Genomic DNA, 14,609 nt, shown 5'->3' with positions numbered 1-14,609 from the left:
TCTGTTTCTTTGAGATTGAGTCTCCTGTCACCTAGGCTGGAGTGCAGTGGCATGATCTCGGCTCAATGCAACCTCTGCCTCCCGGGTTCAAGTGATTCTCTTGCCTCAGCTTCCTGAGTAGCTGGGATTACAGGCGCGCACCACCACACCTGGCTAATTTTTTATATTTTTTTAGTGGAGATGGGGTTTCACTATGTTGGCCAGGTTGTTCTTGACCATCTGATCTCAGGTGATCTACCCGCCTCAGCCTCCCAAAGTGCTGGGATTATAGGTATGAGCCACAGCGCCCAGCTACATCTCTTTCTTTCTAGGTTTATTTATTATTATTATTATTATTATTATTATTATTATTATTGAGATGGGGTCTTGCTCTATCACCCAGGCTGGGGTGCAGTGATGGGATCACAGCTAAATGTAGCCTCCAACTCCTGGCCTCAAGTGATCCCCCCACTTCAGCCTCCTGAGTAACTGGGGCTACAGGTGAGTCACGGCGACCGGACTTTTTTTTTTTTGTAATTAACCAGGACTTTTACTTGGCGATTGTCGGTCCTGCCCACCAGATGGCGATCTAGAGCATAGCTCGTGGCTATTTCATTCACCGCTGGGTCTCCCGTGACTGGCCCAGAAGCAGCACTCAATAAAGGCTATTTGAAATGGATGTCTTTATTTACAGAACTAAGAGTCAAGCTCTAGACAGTATGACAAGCCTCCTGGTAGGAGGGACTACCCACAGCAATGTGTCCATCCAGCCACCACCAGTCTCACTTCCAGCAGATGATGATGTTGGGGTCATTTTCGAGCCGCTCATCCAACTCATGGTAGCTCATGCCTGGGTGGGGTGGTGGAGGAGAGGTCAGTGGCCTTGGCTTGGCCACCCTGCCCTGACCCCACCCCGACTGCCCGCCTGCCTCCACCTGTCTTGCAGCAGATCTCGTCATAGCTGTGGCAGCCTGTATAAAGCCGGGCAGGGTGGCTCTGCTCTTCCCGAGACACCCGCACAGGATACTTCTGTAGTCGCCTGATGAGGTTCTTCATAAGCCCGAACTGGATCAGCTTCCTAGGATGAGGATCAGAGAACAGAGGGGTGACGCCCTGGCCAGGCCTTCTTTCAGGCAGGCGAACCCTTTCCTGTAGTCTCCCTTCAATTTTGTCTTTGTAGCCCATCATCTCCAGGAAGCCTGCTTGGATTGGCAGTGCCCCATGACCCAGGGCTCCTGAGAGACATAAAGGGTCTAGCTTTCCTCAGGTAACTCCCAAATGCCCCAGCGAATTCTCCTCTGACCGTTCATCAACGTGCTGCAGCTGCTGGGGGTGGCGGCCAATGAGGTCTCGCACGGTAGTGCCAGGGCTCAGGCTGCAGTATAGCTGGAACACATCCCGGAGACTGGCCCTCTTGTGCCCTGTGGGTGCCAGGGATAAGTTTACCATGTGGCCCTGCCCTCCCCAAGATGGCTTCCCCCAAAGCCCACCACTACCTTGCTTGGTCACGTAGGATAGACATGCCTCCTGCAGGGACTTGTCATCTACCAGGTCCTGGACCTTGGGCGTTGGGCAGTATACATTGGAGTACTAGAGGGTAGCAGAAGGCATAGGGGCCTGAGTGAGGGGCTTGGGAAGCTGACACAGCCCTGGTCTGGTCCAGTCACATGGTCCAGTCACTTAATCAAACCCAACTCACCTACCTGGAGGATGGACACCAGTGTCACAACGCCATAGTACCTGAGAGACAGAGTTGTGCTCAGCTTCTGAGGACCATGCCTTCCCAACCCTCACACCCAGGGCCCCTGAGCTGTTCCCTGGCTGGTGACCTTGTACCGGGTATGACTGTAGGCCCACTCACAGCAGGTTCTGGATAGCAATGCGCACCAGGTTGAGCTCCACGTCTGCCTCTGCTGAAATCTTCTGGACGTGGCGGAACCCATCAATGTAGGGCAGGATCTGGGCAGAGTAGGACAAGGTCAGAAGGAAAAGGATGAGGCCAGCGCTGTGGCCAGCCCCAGATGATGATACCCAGGGAGGGATGGCATACTTGTTGTGTAGTGAGGTCCCACTGTGAGTTGAAGAAATCCTCCTTGTCTTTGGTAAAGACAGGTACATCATACTCCTGGGCCACCGGAGGGTCTGGCCGCTGCTCAATCACCTTCAAGTGGATGGTGTTGGACTCATCTGCAAGGGGTCCCATCCATATCCTCAGTGTCACTTCTTCCAAGAGGCCCTCAATTACCATCCAGGCCTCCCAGCATCCCTTGGGGCAAGCAGGTGCCTCTGGGTAGGTCTAATCTTTCTCTTTTTATGAAGTGAGAAACTGAGGCCCACAAAGGGGAAGGAATTGCCCAAGGGGCAGAGCTGGAGAGCTCTACTTCCCCCCTACCCCCAGTCCCAGCTCCATCATGCACTGGACCCTAGACATGGGCACCTCAGCCCATGGCTATTTCCTGCCCACCAATGTGTTCATAAGTCTTGTCCTCCCTGACTGGCTGGGCTCACTTTCCCATTTCTCCTCTACCCCTCTGCTGTCCTTGCAGAGGCTGGCCATACCAATGGGCAGAGTGCACCGGCCCGAGGCATTTAGCTCCTCCAGCAAGATGGTCATGATGGGCACCAACTTCTGCTTGCTCTCCTCCGTGGACACGAAGCTGCTCTCTAGCTAGATAGAGCACGGACAGCATGGTGGGCACATCCCAGGACCCCTGGCTGGTTGGCTGCCCTGAGTCCTGAGCTGGTTGCCAGGGTCTCAGGTTTGGGGGACTTAGGAGACATGGGAACACCTTCCCCAACTGTCCGTAAACCCAAGCCCATCTCATTGCAGACCTCTAGTGTGGTCAGATAGCCAGCCAGCTTTTTAACGATGGGCTCGAGGGCGCAGGTCTTGGCCTGGGCATCACACACGAAGCCCAGGTTGAAGAGGAGGGCATTGCGGCTGTACTTCTTGTGTTCGATGCACACAGGACAGCCGATCAGCTTCTTTTCCATGGCTGTGCTAGATAATTGGAACAGAGTCAGGCCCCCAAGTCTGTCCCTTCCTCCTCCTGGGACAACCCCTGCCGCCCACCGTTCACCCCGAGCTAGGGCCTCACACAGTGATAAGCTTATTCTGCAGCTCTGGCTTGGTGATGATGTACACTTGGACTGTGTCAAACAGCTCTCGGGAGATGAAGTCTTCAGGGACCTGGGAAGGGGAGTGGCAATGGGCCCCTCAGTGGACATCTGTATTTGGTGTAGTACAAATGGTGACCTCCTCATGCCCCCCAAGCCCAAGTCCTCTTGTCCAGCATTCCCCTCTCTCCCACCCACTCAGGCCTATTCTTTCTATTTCCAAACACACGCTATGATCTCACCTCCTTCCTGGCTTCTGCATTCGCTCTACCTGGAACACTTTCTCCTCCCTTATCTAAACTTTCTATGCATCATTTACTCTTCACTCAGTTCAGGGATACTCATGGGTCACCCACCTCACCTTCTGTGGGACCTGGAACCTCTCAACCGGATGCCTACAGCCCAATATCCTACAAACATTGCCAATGTGACCTATGTCTTCCCTTCCACACTGGGAGCCAGGGGCCTGGGTCTGACTATCCTCTAGCCTCACAGTTGTCTGCGAATGAAGTAGCATGCCTGCGTGCAGCACGGGAAACTACCGCCTTTAGGCAGCCGGTTGAGCTCTCGAGAACGTCCCTCTCCCCGCCCAGTCCCGCAAGCCCGGGTGGCACCTGATAGGTGATCTTGGGTCCCAGCGTGGGGTGGAACTCGCTGAAGAATATGCATTCGATGCGGCAGCCGCTGCCCATGGCAATAGCCAGGCCCAGGCCCGTAGCTCCTCGTTCCTCGCGCAGAGGCGTCCCCACCTCCTGTGAACACTTGACACAGACAGCCCCGAAGCCCGTGCCGCTGGGGCACGCAGGGTCGCGAATCCCTCTGCCCAGTGGCGCCTGCGCAGCGCGACTCAGAGGCGTGGCTGCTGGGGGGCTAGTCCCCGGAAGTCCTGGGTGGGTAGACGTCGCACCCGGAAGTAAAGCGGCTCCGCGACGGAGCGGCGGTGCGCGCGGCAGGGCCCGGAGTATCCCGCTTTTTTTGGAGGAAACAACCGTATCAGATCTGCGCTGCGGCTGAGGCAGGCAAGTCCCTAGCGTGGAGGGGCAGCATGCGCGCAGCACTTGGGGAGGCGGTGCGCTAAGGGATTCACGCTGTAACTGGGACCGTAGCAGGGAACTACAATTTCCATAGTGCCCCGCGCCCTCCCAGCGGGCTCTACTGCCGGCGACGGCGTGGTACACGCTGGGATTTGTAGTCTTACATGGCTTTGGGCATCCTACCTGGAAGGCGGACCAGCGTTTGGTACCAGTTCAGATGAGTACACGCTGACAGGCCGCTGGCCCTCGACTGGCATGTTGTGACCGTTCCTGGTGCTGGTCTTGGTACTGTTCTTTCCTATCATAACTTATTGGAAGAGGGTGGCATACCTGCCTTGCAGCCTTTTCTCCAGTGAGGAGTGAACAGTGGGCACCTGAGACCCTGGCCCACGCTACTATGCTTTCAGGCTACAACCACTGGCACGGCTGACCATGGCCCTTTCTGCGGAGACCGAGTCACACATCTACCGAGCTCTGCGTACTGCTTCTGGCGCTGCCGCCCACCTTGTGGCCCTGGGCTTTACCATCTTTGTGGCTGTGCTTGCCAGGCCTGGCTCCAGTAAGTAGAATTCATAGCTGACTTCTGGGAAGGGAAGGGCCGCTTTTCCTGGGGAGGAAGGGCAGTGGGACTCCCGGGAACAGGCCTGGCTGGCTGAGGGAATTCGGTGCCGGAGCGATGAGTGGGGTGGAGCAGGTAGGTGTGGCCAGGGCACACAGAATTCCTGGTTTCTCTTTCCTTGTCTGGGTGCTCCCTTTGGCTGCCTCTCAGGAAGTGTAAGGGAAGGAGGAAGGACTGCCAGAGGAGTGGCAAAGCATGGCCTCTGATCCAGGAAGGGGCCAGGAAGAGAGGATAGGTGTGGGGTCAGCTTGTTGCAGAGCAAGAGGGGGCTCACAGTTTGGCAGCACCCCCTTGGGTGATGGGCCACTGATATTCCTCAACCCTTAAGGATTGGTATGGCTGGTTTCTTCTTGCCTCAGCCCCATGAGGCTTCCTTTTCTCATTCCAGGCCTGTTCTCCTGGCACCCGGTGCTTATGTCTCTGGCTGTAAGTAGTGGACCTGGGCAGTTCTTAGGGGTGGGAGCATGGGCATGGTTGGTGGCCCTGGCAGCCTCTGGATCTTTGTCTACATTTAATATTTGTTTGGAAGAGTTGCATGCTCCAACTACTCCTGCTCATGGTATATATTTGAGACTTGAGGCCGGGCACGGTGGCTCATGCCTGTAATCCCAGCACTTTGGGAGGCCGAGGCGGGCACATCACCTGAGGTCAGGAGATCGAGACCATCCTGGCTAACACGGTGAAACCCCGTCTCTACTAAAAATACAAAAAATTAGCCAGGCATGGTGGCACGTTCCTGTAGTCCCAGCTCGGGAGGAGAGGCAGGAGAATCACATGAACCCAGGAGATGGAAGTTGCAGTGAGCCAAGATTGTGCCACTGCACTCTAACCTAGGCGACAGTGCGAGGCTCCATCTCAAAAAAACCAAAAACCAACCCCCCCCCCCGCCCCCACAAAAAAGAAAATTAGCTGGGTGTGGTGGCAGGTGCCTGTAATCTCAGTTACTCAGGAGCCTGAGGCAGGAGAATCGCTTGAACCCGGAAGGCGGAGAGTGCATTGAGCTGAGATCATGCCACTGCACTCCAGCCTGGGTGACAGAGAGAGACTATCTCCAAAAAAAAAAAAAAAAAAAAAAAGACGAATCAGAGTAATTAAGACCCAGGTCAAATGGGTAAGGCTTGTCTAAGCACGAGGCTTCACCCACCTCTAGGCAGAAAGCTGAGACATTGCATTTTGATGCACTTCTGTCCCTTTTTACTTTAATTTCTGGTGATGCACCTAACTTTCCCTGAAATAGTGCACCCGTGTGGCCAGCTCTTGCCAAGAAATTGTATCCAGCCCCACGTTAGGGAAACAAAGCTTGTGAATCATTTATAATTGCCACATCTCAAACCTTGTGTTTGCTTGGTAACATAGCACAGATGACATTTCAGACTGGCACCTAGGAGGAAGTGTGGAGATTATTCAGGGCACATATATCATCCCAGATGGAGTTTTCCACTCTTGCCCCACCAAATGGGGATAGTCTTGTCAGTGGGGAGAGAAAGAAAAAGGGGAATCAGCCCAGACTCACTGGCAGCTGAGAGTTACATAAAGCCCTCTTCCCCTCTTCTGGGGCAGCACCCTCACTTGAGCTTCCCATCCCCTGTCTCCTCAGTTCTCCTTCCTGATGACCGAGGCACTACTGGTGTTTTCTCCTGAGAGTTCGCTGCTGCGCTCCCTCTCACGGAAGGGCCGAGCACGCTGCCACTGGGTGCTGCAGCTGCTGGCCCTGCTGTGTGCACTGCTGGGCCTCGGCCTTGTCATCCTCCACAAAGAGCAGCTTGGCAAAGCCCACCTGGCTACGCGGCATGGGCAGGCAGGGCTGTTGGCTGTGCTGTGGGCAGGGCTGCAATGCTCAGGTGGAGTGGGGCTGCTCTACCCCAAGCTGCTGCCCCGCTGGCCCCTGGCGAAGCTCAAGCTATACCATGCTACCTCTGGGCTGGTGGGCTACCTGCTGGGTAGTGCCAGCCTCTTGCTGGGCATGTGCTCACTCTGGTTCACTGCTTCTGTCACTGGTGCAGCCTGGTACCTGGCTGCACTATGCCCTGTCCTCACCAGCTTGGTCATTATGAACCAGGTGAGCAATGCCTACCTATACCGCAAGAGGATCCAACCATGAGCTCTTCCCAGCCTAGGGGAAGCCTGGATTTGCCCCTCCATGTAGGAGCTGGGGGTAGGGACCTCTTGAACTCTCTCAGCTGAGTCAGGGGACACCTCAGGCACTGGGACAGTTGGGCAGTTGGAGGCCCATATGTGAATTCCTGCTCATGCTGGAGTGCCTCCCATTTCCTTCCCCTCTCTCCGTCATCCCAGAGGAACTTATGCATCATGTGTCTGGATGAAGCTAGGGCTGCAAGACTGCCTCCCCTGCAAGGCAGCTCATACTTGTACTGTGTGTCCAGAAATTTCAGGAGAGAAAAAAGTAAAAATTTTTACAAAAATGACTGAAAAGATTGATGGGAGAAGCAGCCCAGAGCTGGGGATGGTTCTTGTTAATGCCATCAGCATGGGAAAATGGGCAGCTGGGCAAGATGGGGACCCCTCTGATCCCTGGCTGTTCCCTATGGGGCTGAAGCTCTCCCAGCACACAAATCCCCAGGATCTAGCTGCTGAGCCTCCCAGGCCACTCTGGGCCCTGGCAGGCCCTAGAGCTGCAGCTGTGAATGGTACAGCTGTGTGTCCTTTCTGTCCCCTGGCTGTCCACTGTGCTGGAGTCTTCAGACTGTGAGGGTTAGATACATACAATAACAGGATGGGAGCTGGGGGCGAGTTGTCTCTAGGGGTGGCAAGCACTGAACATTCTGTCTTAGAGGTAAACCATGGATAAGAACAGCGCCTTATGATGGAGAGGCCCTTATCATCAGATCTAGGCAGGGACAGAAGGCCTCCCAGATAGGGATTCGAAGGGAAAGAAAAAAGGAGTAAGAGTCTGAGGCAATAGCTCTGGGAAGGTTACTTGGCAGTGTGCATGTGGTGGTGGCGGTGGTGGGGAGCTGGGGCAATGGGCTTCTCTATCCAGGTGGAGTTACCATGGAGACAATCAAGTCCCTGTCTAACTTTGCAGTTGAACGTGATGAGGGGCTGCACAAGGTGGCCTGACAAGAGCCCAGGAGTCATTCGTCAGAGAACTGCTTTATTGATACTGCGAGCCTGGGCTTGGCTGCCCACTCAAAGTGGTCCTGTAGAAAATACCTGGGAGCCGAAGCTGTTCTGGTCCAGAAGCAGTCATGGCCACAGCAGAGGGAAACAAATCCTGACAGGAACAGTCTTTCTGTGGATGGGCAGGGATGTGCAGCCCCAGGTCAGCTCCTGCTTTTGCTGGGCCCCCAGAACATTTTTGGCAAATCCTTGCCTTGGCTCAGGGCTCTCGGCAACCAGTTTCAGATGTGAGGTCCGGCCCAGGAGCTGTGGCATCAGTGTCCCTGCAGCCACTTGCTTGGGGCTGCCAGCTGATGTACATTCTTACCTCAGATGAGGGCCTGGACTGGCCGATGCCTCAGAGGCTCCAGGCCTGGCATAGTGGTTGTCTGGAGTTGGAACCAGGTAGCAAGAGTCCTGGGTAGTGTTGGCAAGAAACAGCAGAAGGCCATGGAAAGCCCCAGCAGGTCTTCTTCCCTCTCCTCAGAGCAGTCAGGTGCCCTGGAGTAGCTGAGAGGATGTCAAGGGGGGCTCAGGAGGGGAGGTGCCACACTCCAGGTGGTCTGGAGTTACAGTGTCGAGGGAGCTGCCTCAAAGGTGATTAGACTGGATTCTGGGGCAGCCCCCTTCCCTGGGGGTGTAGGAGCTTTGTCTGAGGGCAGGGGGCTGTCCACCTTGGCCCCAGACTCCTCTTCATCATCGTCCATGCTGGGCCAGACGGACTGGTCCTCCACTCTCTTCAGCCGCTCATTGAGTGCCTTCAGGGCCAGTTGCCTGGGGCCAGAGGAGAGAGGACAGGTCACTCTGGGTTTGGCCTTGGCTCATGCTCTCTGCCCTTCTGCAGCAGGCTGACTCCTCACCGTACCACCTAGACTCCTCCCCCAGAATCCCATGTTTCCCCTTCACCATGCAGAGCCTGGGACTCCCCAGAGATTGGTTTAGGACCCACTCTGCCATCAGAATGATAACCCAAAGGCTCTAAGAGTCTTCCCTCCATAGCTGAGGCACCTCCAGGGTGGGAAGGTCAGCTGGGTGTCTGCCAGACTACCCACCAGGCCAGCCACCAGGAATGGTTCTGAGGGTGGTATCTAAGGGTGGGTGGAACTAATGCCCTAGGGCAGATGGGTGGAACGGCAAGTTTTGGAGTTTCCAGGAGTTTCTGCCTGGGTGCGGGCATCACATCCAAGGGAAGGGTTATTAATTCTCCCCGTCTCCTGGTTAGGGGTATCTTGACCCTCCTGGCAAGGGTCAATGGGGAAGGCTGGAACTCAACACCTCCCTTGGTGCTCAGCCCAGGAAGCAGGGCCAACCTGGGTAAGTCTACCCATCCTAACTGACGCTAATATTCTCCCTCTCAGAAGAACCCCCAAAGCCACCAAGGCCCTTGTTAGAGCAGGGACTTCGAGGAACCCTTGCAAGAGGAGAAGGAGAAACAGCCCACATGGGTAGGCATAGGCCAGAGCCTACTGCTTCCACAGGGTGTATCCTTAGGGGCCCCACTTTGAGGGCAGGTGGGAAAGTCCAACAGAAGAAGGTTTACACATGTGCTTGGGACCCTGGCTGACCAGAAGGTGGAGTGCCGCAGCTGCCAGGGAACCATTTCAACAGTGACCACTGTGGACTCCTATGCCTCAGCCTCTCTGTGCCACCAATGTGGGGACAGCCCGTGTAGCCTTTCAGGTTCCAGCTGAGAACCAAAATCTACACCATGCCAGGGAACATGACAAAAGAGGCAACAAGGACACGGGTGTAGAAAGCCCTAGCACACTTCCACCCTGCCCGTCAATCTCACACATGACAAGTTGGCATAGACAGGACAGTCCTTCCCTGCTGCTACCCAGGCTCCCATCCTGATGATGCCCTTGCCAGTTCCATCTAAAGCCTGCCAAGGCAGAGAGCGGGTGTCACACTAGTCACTTCCTCACAAGGACCAGAGAGACAGGAAACCCTGCCTCCCTCTCCTGGTAGCCCTTTGGAGTTCGGCATGGCCATGCAGTCAGATGTCAAAGTGGCTGGAGGAATAACCCCCACCCCCATGTAAGCTAACAACCATAAGGCTATGCCAAGAACTCGCCTCTTGACCCTCCCTTCCTCCCCACCAACCTGCTTCCCCCGCGTCCATTTTCTTGGGCCTGGGCAGAGGTTTTCGAATGTCCAGCCAACCCTAATAATCCAACACCTCTCAGTGGAGGAGGGGTCCCCACTGGCCTGGCCCCACCTGAATAGCTCTGGGGGACAGTTCAATTCCTACCAGGCCCAGCTCTCCTGGCCCCAACTTTAATACCAGCTAAGGTTAAGAGAGACTTCTGTCCTTAAGGCTTATCACCTATAAAGACCCAAGCTCTAGAGCCCAGAATTATGCTCTACAGCATGCTGTATATACTTTTCTTTTCTTTTTTTTTTTTTTTTTGAGACGGAGTCTTGCTCTGCCGCCCAGGCTGGAGTGCAGTGGCCGGATCTCAGCTCACTGCAAGCTCCGCCTCCTGGGTTTTTAAGCCATTCTCCTGCCTCAGCCTCCCGAGTAGCTGGGACTACAGGTGCCCGCCACGTCGCCCGGCTAGTTTTTTGTATTTTTTTAGTAGAGACGGGGTTTCACCGTGTTAGCCAGGATGGTCTCGATCTCCTGACCTCGTGATCCGCCCGTCTCGGCCTCCCAAAGTGCTGGGATTACAGGCTTGAGCCACCGTGTATATACTTTTCAACACCTACCACACCTTGGGCCCATAGTGATCTGTGGCCCTTCCCCAGCTGGAACTCCTTCAAGAAAGGAATGTGTCCCACACTCAATTCCACAGCCCAGTGGAGAGTAAATACAGGGATAACTGCAGCTAAATTCATAGAGCTTTCTGCCACGACCCCATTCACAGGTGAGCAAAAGCAGGAGCCTTGGCAATGCAAAGGACAAAGCCCGCCCCAGATCTTAACTACTCAAGTAATTGCCTCAAAACACTCAATAATAATGTTGGAAATGGAGCTGTGGATTTTGTGAAAGCTGGGACCACTTTGCTGGCTCCACAGATCTGGGAGAGAGAGAAAGAGCTGAATTTAAAAAGATCCCTCCTGCCCTGGCCAAAGTGCATTTAGTGAAGAATTCAGCTGGGACTCCTGATGCTGTGGATGGCTTGGTTTATAGATAATGAAAGGGTCATCGCCACTCCCTGGTGTAGTCAGCAGGCTCCCTCAGTGGGTCATGTAGCCTGTGTCTGGTTTTGGTGACACATGCCTGCTGGAGACGGAGGTAAATGTGGTAATACCCCAAGCTTCCCTCTCTATAAATAAGTGGCAGAGAAGCACAGCATCTGAGTTAAAGCCCAGGAAGAGGACACAGCATTTGGAAATTGGAGTGGCCCAGATCACCTTTCGAGGACCCCAGGCCTCCTTCCCTGTCCCTTCCTCACAGGGAAAGTACCAGCAGGTTGCTTCTGGCTCCCAGGCCCAATGTCTAGGATTCTGAGATTCTGAGGCAAGGCCAGGGTTCTGTGTACCTCCACTGGGCCTTCACAGCACCTAAGGAAACTGCATTTCTTGAGACAATAAGTCTCTAAGTGGCCACAGTGGTGAGGAAAGTGCCTCGTGGACCCCAGACACCTAACTGCTGAGTTCCTCAAGGCCAAAGACTGATTTTATCTTTCCAGATCTGCCCTAACACCTGACTGTAGGTCTCCACCTATGTACGGCAAACACCTCAACAGATGGTATGCGACTCGACCAGTATGCTCCTAGCTTGACAAGATTTTGGAAAATTTCACAGTACCTTCTCCGCTCGGCGTCTTGAGGGTCTGTGCCTGGCAGGCTGATGGTGATGGAGGATGGGGCACCCACATCGTAGCGCTTCACCGTCTTCTGGCATATCTTTACCTTCACCAGGAGGCCGTGCACCAAGTTCGCCAGCAACCCCACCACAGGCTGCAGGATCTCAGGGAAGAAAGTGGCGAAAGCAAAGTGGTCAGCCATGTCCCCTCGGCCCCGGCTGTGCCGCTGGTAGAAGCGAAGATACACCCAACTGGAGAGCAATCCGAAGCCATAGGAAGCCAGTGCCGGGCTCTGGAGCAGCGTGGCGAGCCGCAGCAGGAGCAGCAGCGCCAGCAGCAGCATGGGCATCACACTGACGCGCACCTGGGGCACTCGCAGGACCACACAATCCCCCATGGTTTGCTTGAGTGCCACCAGGACACCACCTAGGAAGCCCAAGGCGCCGTGGATACGGACAGTGAACAAGTAGACCAGGTTGAAGGAAGCCATGTAGGTGAGGAGGTAGGCGAAGGCCCCCAGCAGCCCTACAGACACATTTACTACTGAGAAGAAGATGAGCAGCTCCAAGGCCCCCCAGAGGGGCTCCAGCAAACGCCCGGCCACCACCACCGTGGTCAGGCTGATGGCCACGTCCCACACATGCTGCTCCATCAGCCCATGGGTGGCCAGGGTCCAGATCCAGAAGTTGGGGGGAAAGAGGTAGCCCGGGGTGACCGCCAGGCAGCCTGTGTCCACGGCGAAGGAGAGCAGGTAGAGGAATAGTACGGCTGCACACAGAGCCTTCACCACCACGCTGGCGCTGGCCAGGATGGCCCCCAAGTGCTGGCGGGCGCCTGGCAGGGCACGTTGCATCTTTCCGGCGGCTGTCGACCTGAGGAAAGGGTCTGGTAGGCCAGGGGCCTCCCCGGGGCCTCGTCCCAGTCCGGCCCCGATGGGAGGCCCAGGCCCGGCCTAGTCACTGGCCTATGGCCCTGGTAAAGGATCCGCTTCCGATCGGGTGGGGCTCTGGTCCTGAGGGGCCGACTCGGGCCTTGTCGCCGGGCCGCAGCGTAGGCCCCTCGCCCGGGACCTGAGGGAAGGCCCTGGACGGCTTCGGCACGCCCGCCTGCCCACCCTGTAGGCCCCGTGCCAGGCTAGCCTGGCTGGCGTTGATCTCAGGGCTGGGCCTCCTCCATCCACTCCGAGGCCCTTCGGTTCGCAAGGGGGCTAGTTCCGTACCCGAGTCAAGCCTGGTCAGCTCCCGCTGGGCCTGGCTCCTGGCTTCGACCGTACCTCCTTTCTCGGGGGGCCGACAAACAGGGTGCTGCGCCTGCGCGCCCCCGGCGGCAGCGGGCTGTCCTCTAAGCGCCTGTGTTCCGGCTCCTCTGCATGCTGGGATACGGAGTCCTTGGTTGCAGCCGGGGAAGAGTGGGACAGGGTTCTGGCTAGAACTACAAGTCCCAGGAGGCCATGCGCACGGATCGGTTCCCGTCGTGGTGAGAGGGGACTGTGCTGGGACTTGTAGTTCTCGGGGACCGTTTCCGTCGGTTCTCAGGAGGTGGGAAGGGATGAATTAGCATCTCTAACCCCTGAAAGCGGCGGTGGGGGTTCGGGAAGCAACACAGCTCTAGCGCCCACACTTGCTGAATTCCCTGGGAAGAGTAGCTCTATTTGTGCATGTACCTCTGAGCGAGTGTGTCCTTCTCGGCTGGCGTGTGGGTGTGGGTCACTGTGTGACAAACAGAACCTCCGTGGTCTGTTGAATGGGACCTGACCCAGGCTGGAACCCTTGCTCTGCCTTGGCGGCTGTGTGGCATTGGTTAAGTTCCTGAACCTTTTTGAAACTCAGTGTCATGGACCGTAAAATGTAGATGATGACATGATCTTCCTGTCCTAATAAGGGGAAAGGGGTGTAAAATGCCAGTCCACCCTGGGTACTCAGGGAGTGTTGCCCATGTTGCCTTTTTTTGTTTGTTTTCTCCCACTTGGAAACATTTTTGGTTTGTTATTTCACGTTGCCTTTTTTCCAAGTGAGGTGGACCTGGAGCACAAGCCTAGGACTCCCTCCCGCATAGGGACGAGGCTGGGCTGCCCTCAGTGACGCTTCTCCCCACTAGAGACTTCTGATCACTGCGGAGGAAGAGAGGTCTCTCCACAAGCCTGGGCCAGGCCTGTTCTGGCCCCACTTCACGCCACAGTGGCTTCTGACAGTGGTTGTGTTCTGTCTTTTTTTTTTTTTTTGTACATTGAGTTACTTAAAAAAAAAACTGTATATATAGGCTGGACACGGTGGCTCATGCCTGTAATCCCAGCACTTAGGGAGGCCAAGGTGGGCGGATCACCTGAGGTCGGGAGTTTGAGACCAGCCTGACCAAGATGGATAAACCCCGTCTCTACTAAAAATACAAAATTAGCCAGGCGTGGTGGCACATGCCTGTAATCCCAGCTACTTGGGAGGCTGAGGCAGGAGAATCACTTGAACCTGAGAGGCGCAGGTTGTGGTGAGCCAAGATCCTGCCATTGCACTCCAGCCTGGGCAAAGAGTGAAACTTTGTCTCAAAACAAAAAGCTGTACATGTAATTAAAACAATTTTAGACAAAGTACTTTTATAAAGCACAGAATCCCTTCCTTTCAGCCACTGATTTCAGTGTGTGCTGATGTGTGCATGGCCTACAGATTACAAAGGGTGCTGATGCTTTTTTTTCTGGGGTCTGGGTTCCCACTGGTTGCCACATCAGGGTAAGGTTGCCAGTTTTAGCAAATCAAAATATAGGATGCTCAGTCAAATTTGAATTCCAGATAAACAACGAATAATCTTTGAGTATAATCATGTCCCCTCCCCCCACTTTTTTTTTTGAAACAGGGTCTAGCTTTGTCCCAGGCTGGAGTGCAGTGGCACAATCATAGCTCACTGCCACCTCAAACTCCTGGACTGAAGGGATCCTCCAGCCTCAGCCTCCTGATTAGCTGGGACTACAGGCACACACTACTGTGCCCAGCTAATTTT

The 14,609-nt window shown here is 55.2% G+C and overlaps 3 protein-coding genes across 5 annotated transcripts; 1 reads left to right on the top strand and 2 right to left on the bottom strand.

Annotated features, from left to right (window-relative positions):
- Positions 1-642: 642 nt before the first annotated feature.
- On the bottom strand, positions 643-4,217 carry NPRL2 (NPR2 like, GATOR1 complex subunit). 3 transcript variants are annotated; one of them, XM_010369066.2, is made up of 11 exons: positions 3,711-4,217; positions 3,078-3,169; positions 2,812-2,980; positions 2,539-2,647; positions 2,030-2,166; positions 1,841-1,938; positions 1,683-1,719; positions 1,476-1,569; positions 1,283-1,400; positions 915-1,057; positions 643-829 (listed from the first exon to the last, which is right to left on the bottom strand). In XM_010369066.2, exons 1-11 carry the CDS (start codon positions 3,786-3,788, stop codon positions 762-764), a joined length of 1,143 nt encoding a protein of 380 aa, XP_010367368.1. In that variant the 5' UTR covers positions 3,789-4,217; the 3' UTR covers positions 643-761. The 3 variants fall into 3 exon arrangements, with proteins under 3 accessions (XP_010367368.1, XP_030792444.1, XP_030792402.1); XM_030936584.1 differs by having other exon boundaries at positions 2,812-2,975; positions 3,711-3,839; XM_030936542.1 differs by lacking the exon at positions 3,711-4,217 and having other exon boundaries at positions 2,812-2,975; positions 3,078-3,699.
- LOC104666923 (cytochrome b561 domain-containing protein 2) lies at positions 3,833-7,172 on the top strand. Its single transcript, XM_010369084.2, has 4 exons — positions 3,833-4,115; positions 4,538-4,689; positions 5,138-5,175; positions 6,347-7,172. The coding sequence occupies exons 2-4, from the start codon at positions 4,563-4,565 to the stop codon at positions 6,848-6,850; spliced, it is 669 nt and encodes a 222-aa protein (XP_010367386.1). The 5' UTR covers positions 3,833-4,115; positions 4,538-4,562; the 3' UTR covers positions 6,851-7,172.
- Positions 7,173-7,844: 672 nt separating this feature from the next.
- On the bottom strand, positions 7,845-13,006 carry TMEM115 (transmembrane protein 115). The gene is made up of 2 exons (XM_010369096.2): positions 11,624-13,006; positions 7,845-8,643 (listed from the first exon to the last, which is right to left on the bottom strand). The coding sequence occupies exons 1-2, from the start codon at positions 12,472-12,474 to the stop codon at positions 8,439-8,441; spliced, it is 1,056 nt and encodes a 351-aa protein (XP_010367398.1). The 5' UTR covers positions 12,475-13,006; the 3' UTR covers positions 7,845-8,438.
- Positions 13,007-14,609: the final 1,603 nt, after the last annotated feature.

Source organism: Rhinopithecus roxellana, chromosome 1 (genome assembly GCF_007565055.1).
Source record: "Rhinopithecus roxellana isolate Shanxi Qingling chromosome 1, ASM756505v1, whole genome shotgun sequence".
Lineage (NCBI taxonomy): Eukaryota > Metazoa > Chordata > Mammalia > Primates > Cercopithecidae > Rhinopithecus > Rhinopithecus roxellana.
Note: the sequence above shows the minus strand (reverse complement) of the source record. Positions and strands in the feature narration are given on the sequence as shown.

Bases quoted from the DNA above. Each gene is read 5' to 3' on its own strand.
- LOC104666923 (XM_010369084.2), top strand. From the start codon at position 4,563: ATGGCCCTTTCTGCGGAGACCGAGTCACACATCTACCGAGCTCTGCGT. The intron at 4,690-5,137 runs GTAAGTAGAATT...TTCTCATTCCAG, and splicing joins GCTTGCCAGGCCTGGCTCCA to GCCTGTTCTCCTGGCACCCG. The intron at 5,176-6,346 runs GTAAGTAGTGGA...CTGTCTCCTCAG, and splicing joins CGGTGCTTATGTCTCTGGCT to TTCTCCTTCCTGATGACCGA.
- NPRL2 (XM_010369066.2), bottom strand. From the start codon at position 3,788: ATGGGCAGCGGCTGCCGCATCGAATGCATATTCTTCAGCGAGTTCCAC. The intron at 3,170-3,710 runs GTGCCACCCGGG...TCCCCTTCCCAG, and splicing joins GACCCAAGATCACCTATCAG to GTCCCTGAAGACTTCATCTC. The intron at 2,167-2,538 runs GTATGGCCAGCC...GACCCCTTGCAG, and splicing joins CCGGTGCACTCTGCCCATTG to ATGAGTCCAACACCATCCAC.
- TMEM115 (XM_010369096.2), bottom strand. From the start codon at position 12,474: ATGCAACGTGCCCTGCCAGGCGCCCGCCAGCACTTGGGGGCCATCCTG. The intron at 8,644-11,623 runs GTACTGTGAAAT...CTCTGGCCCCAG, and splicing joins CAAGACGCCGAGCGGAGAAG to GCAACTGGCCCTGAAGGCAC.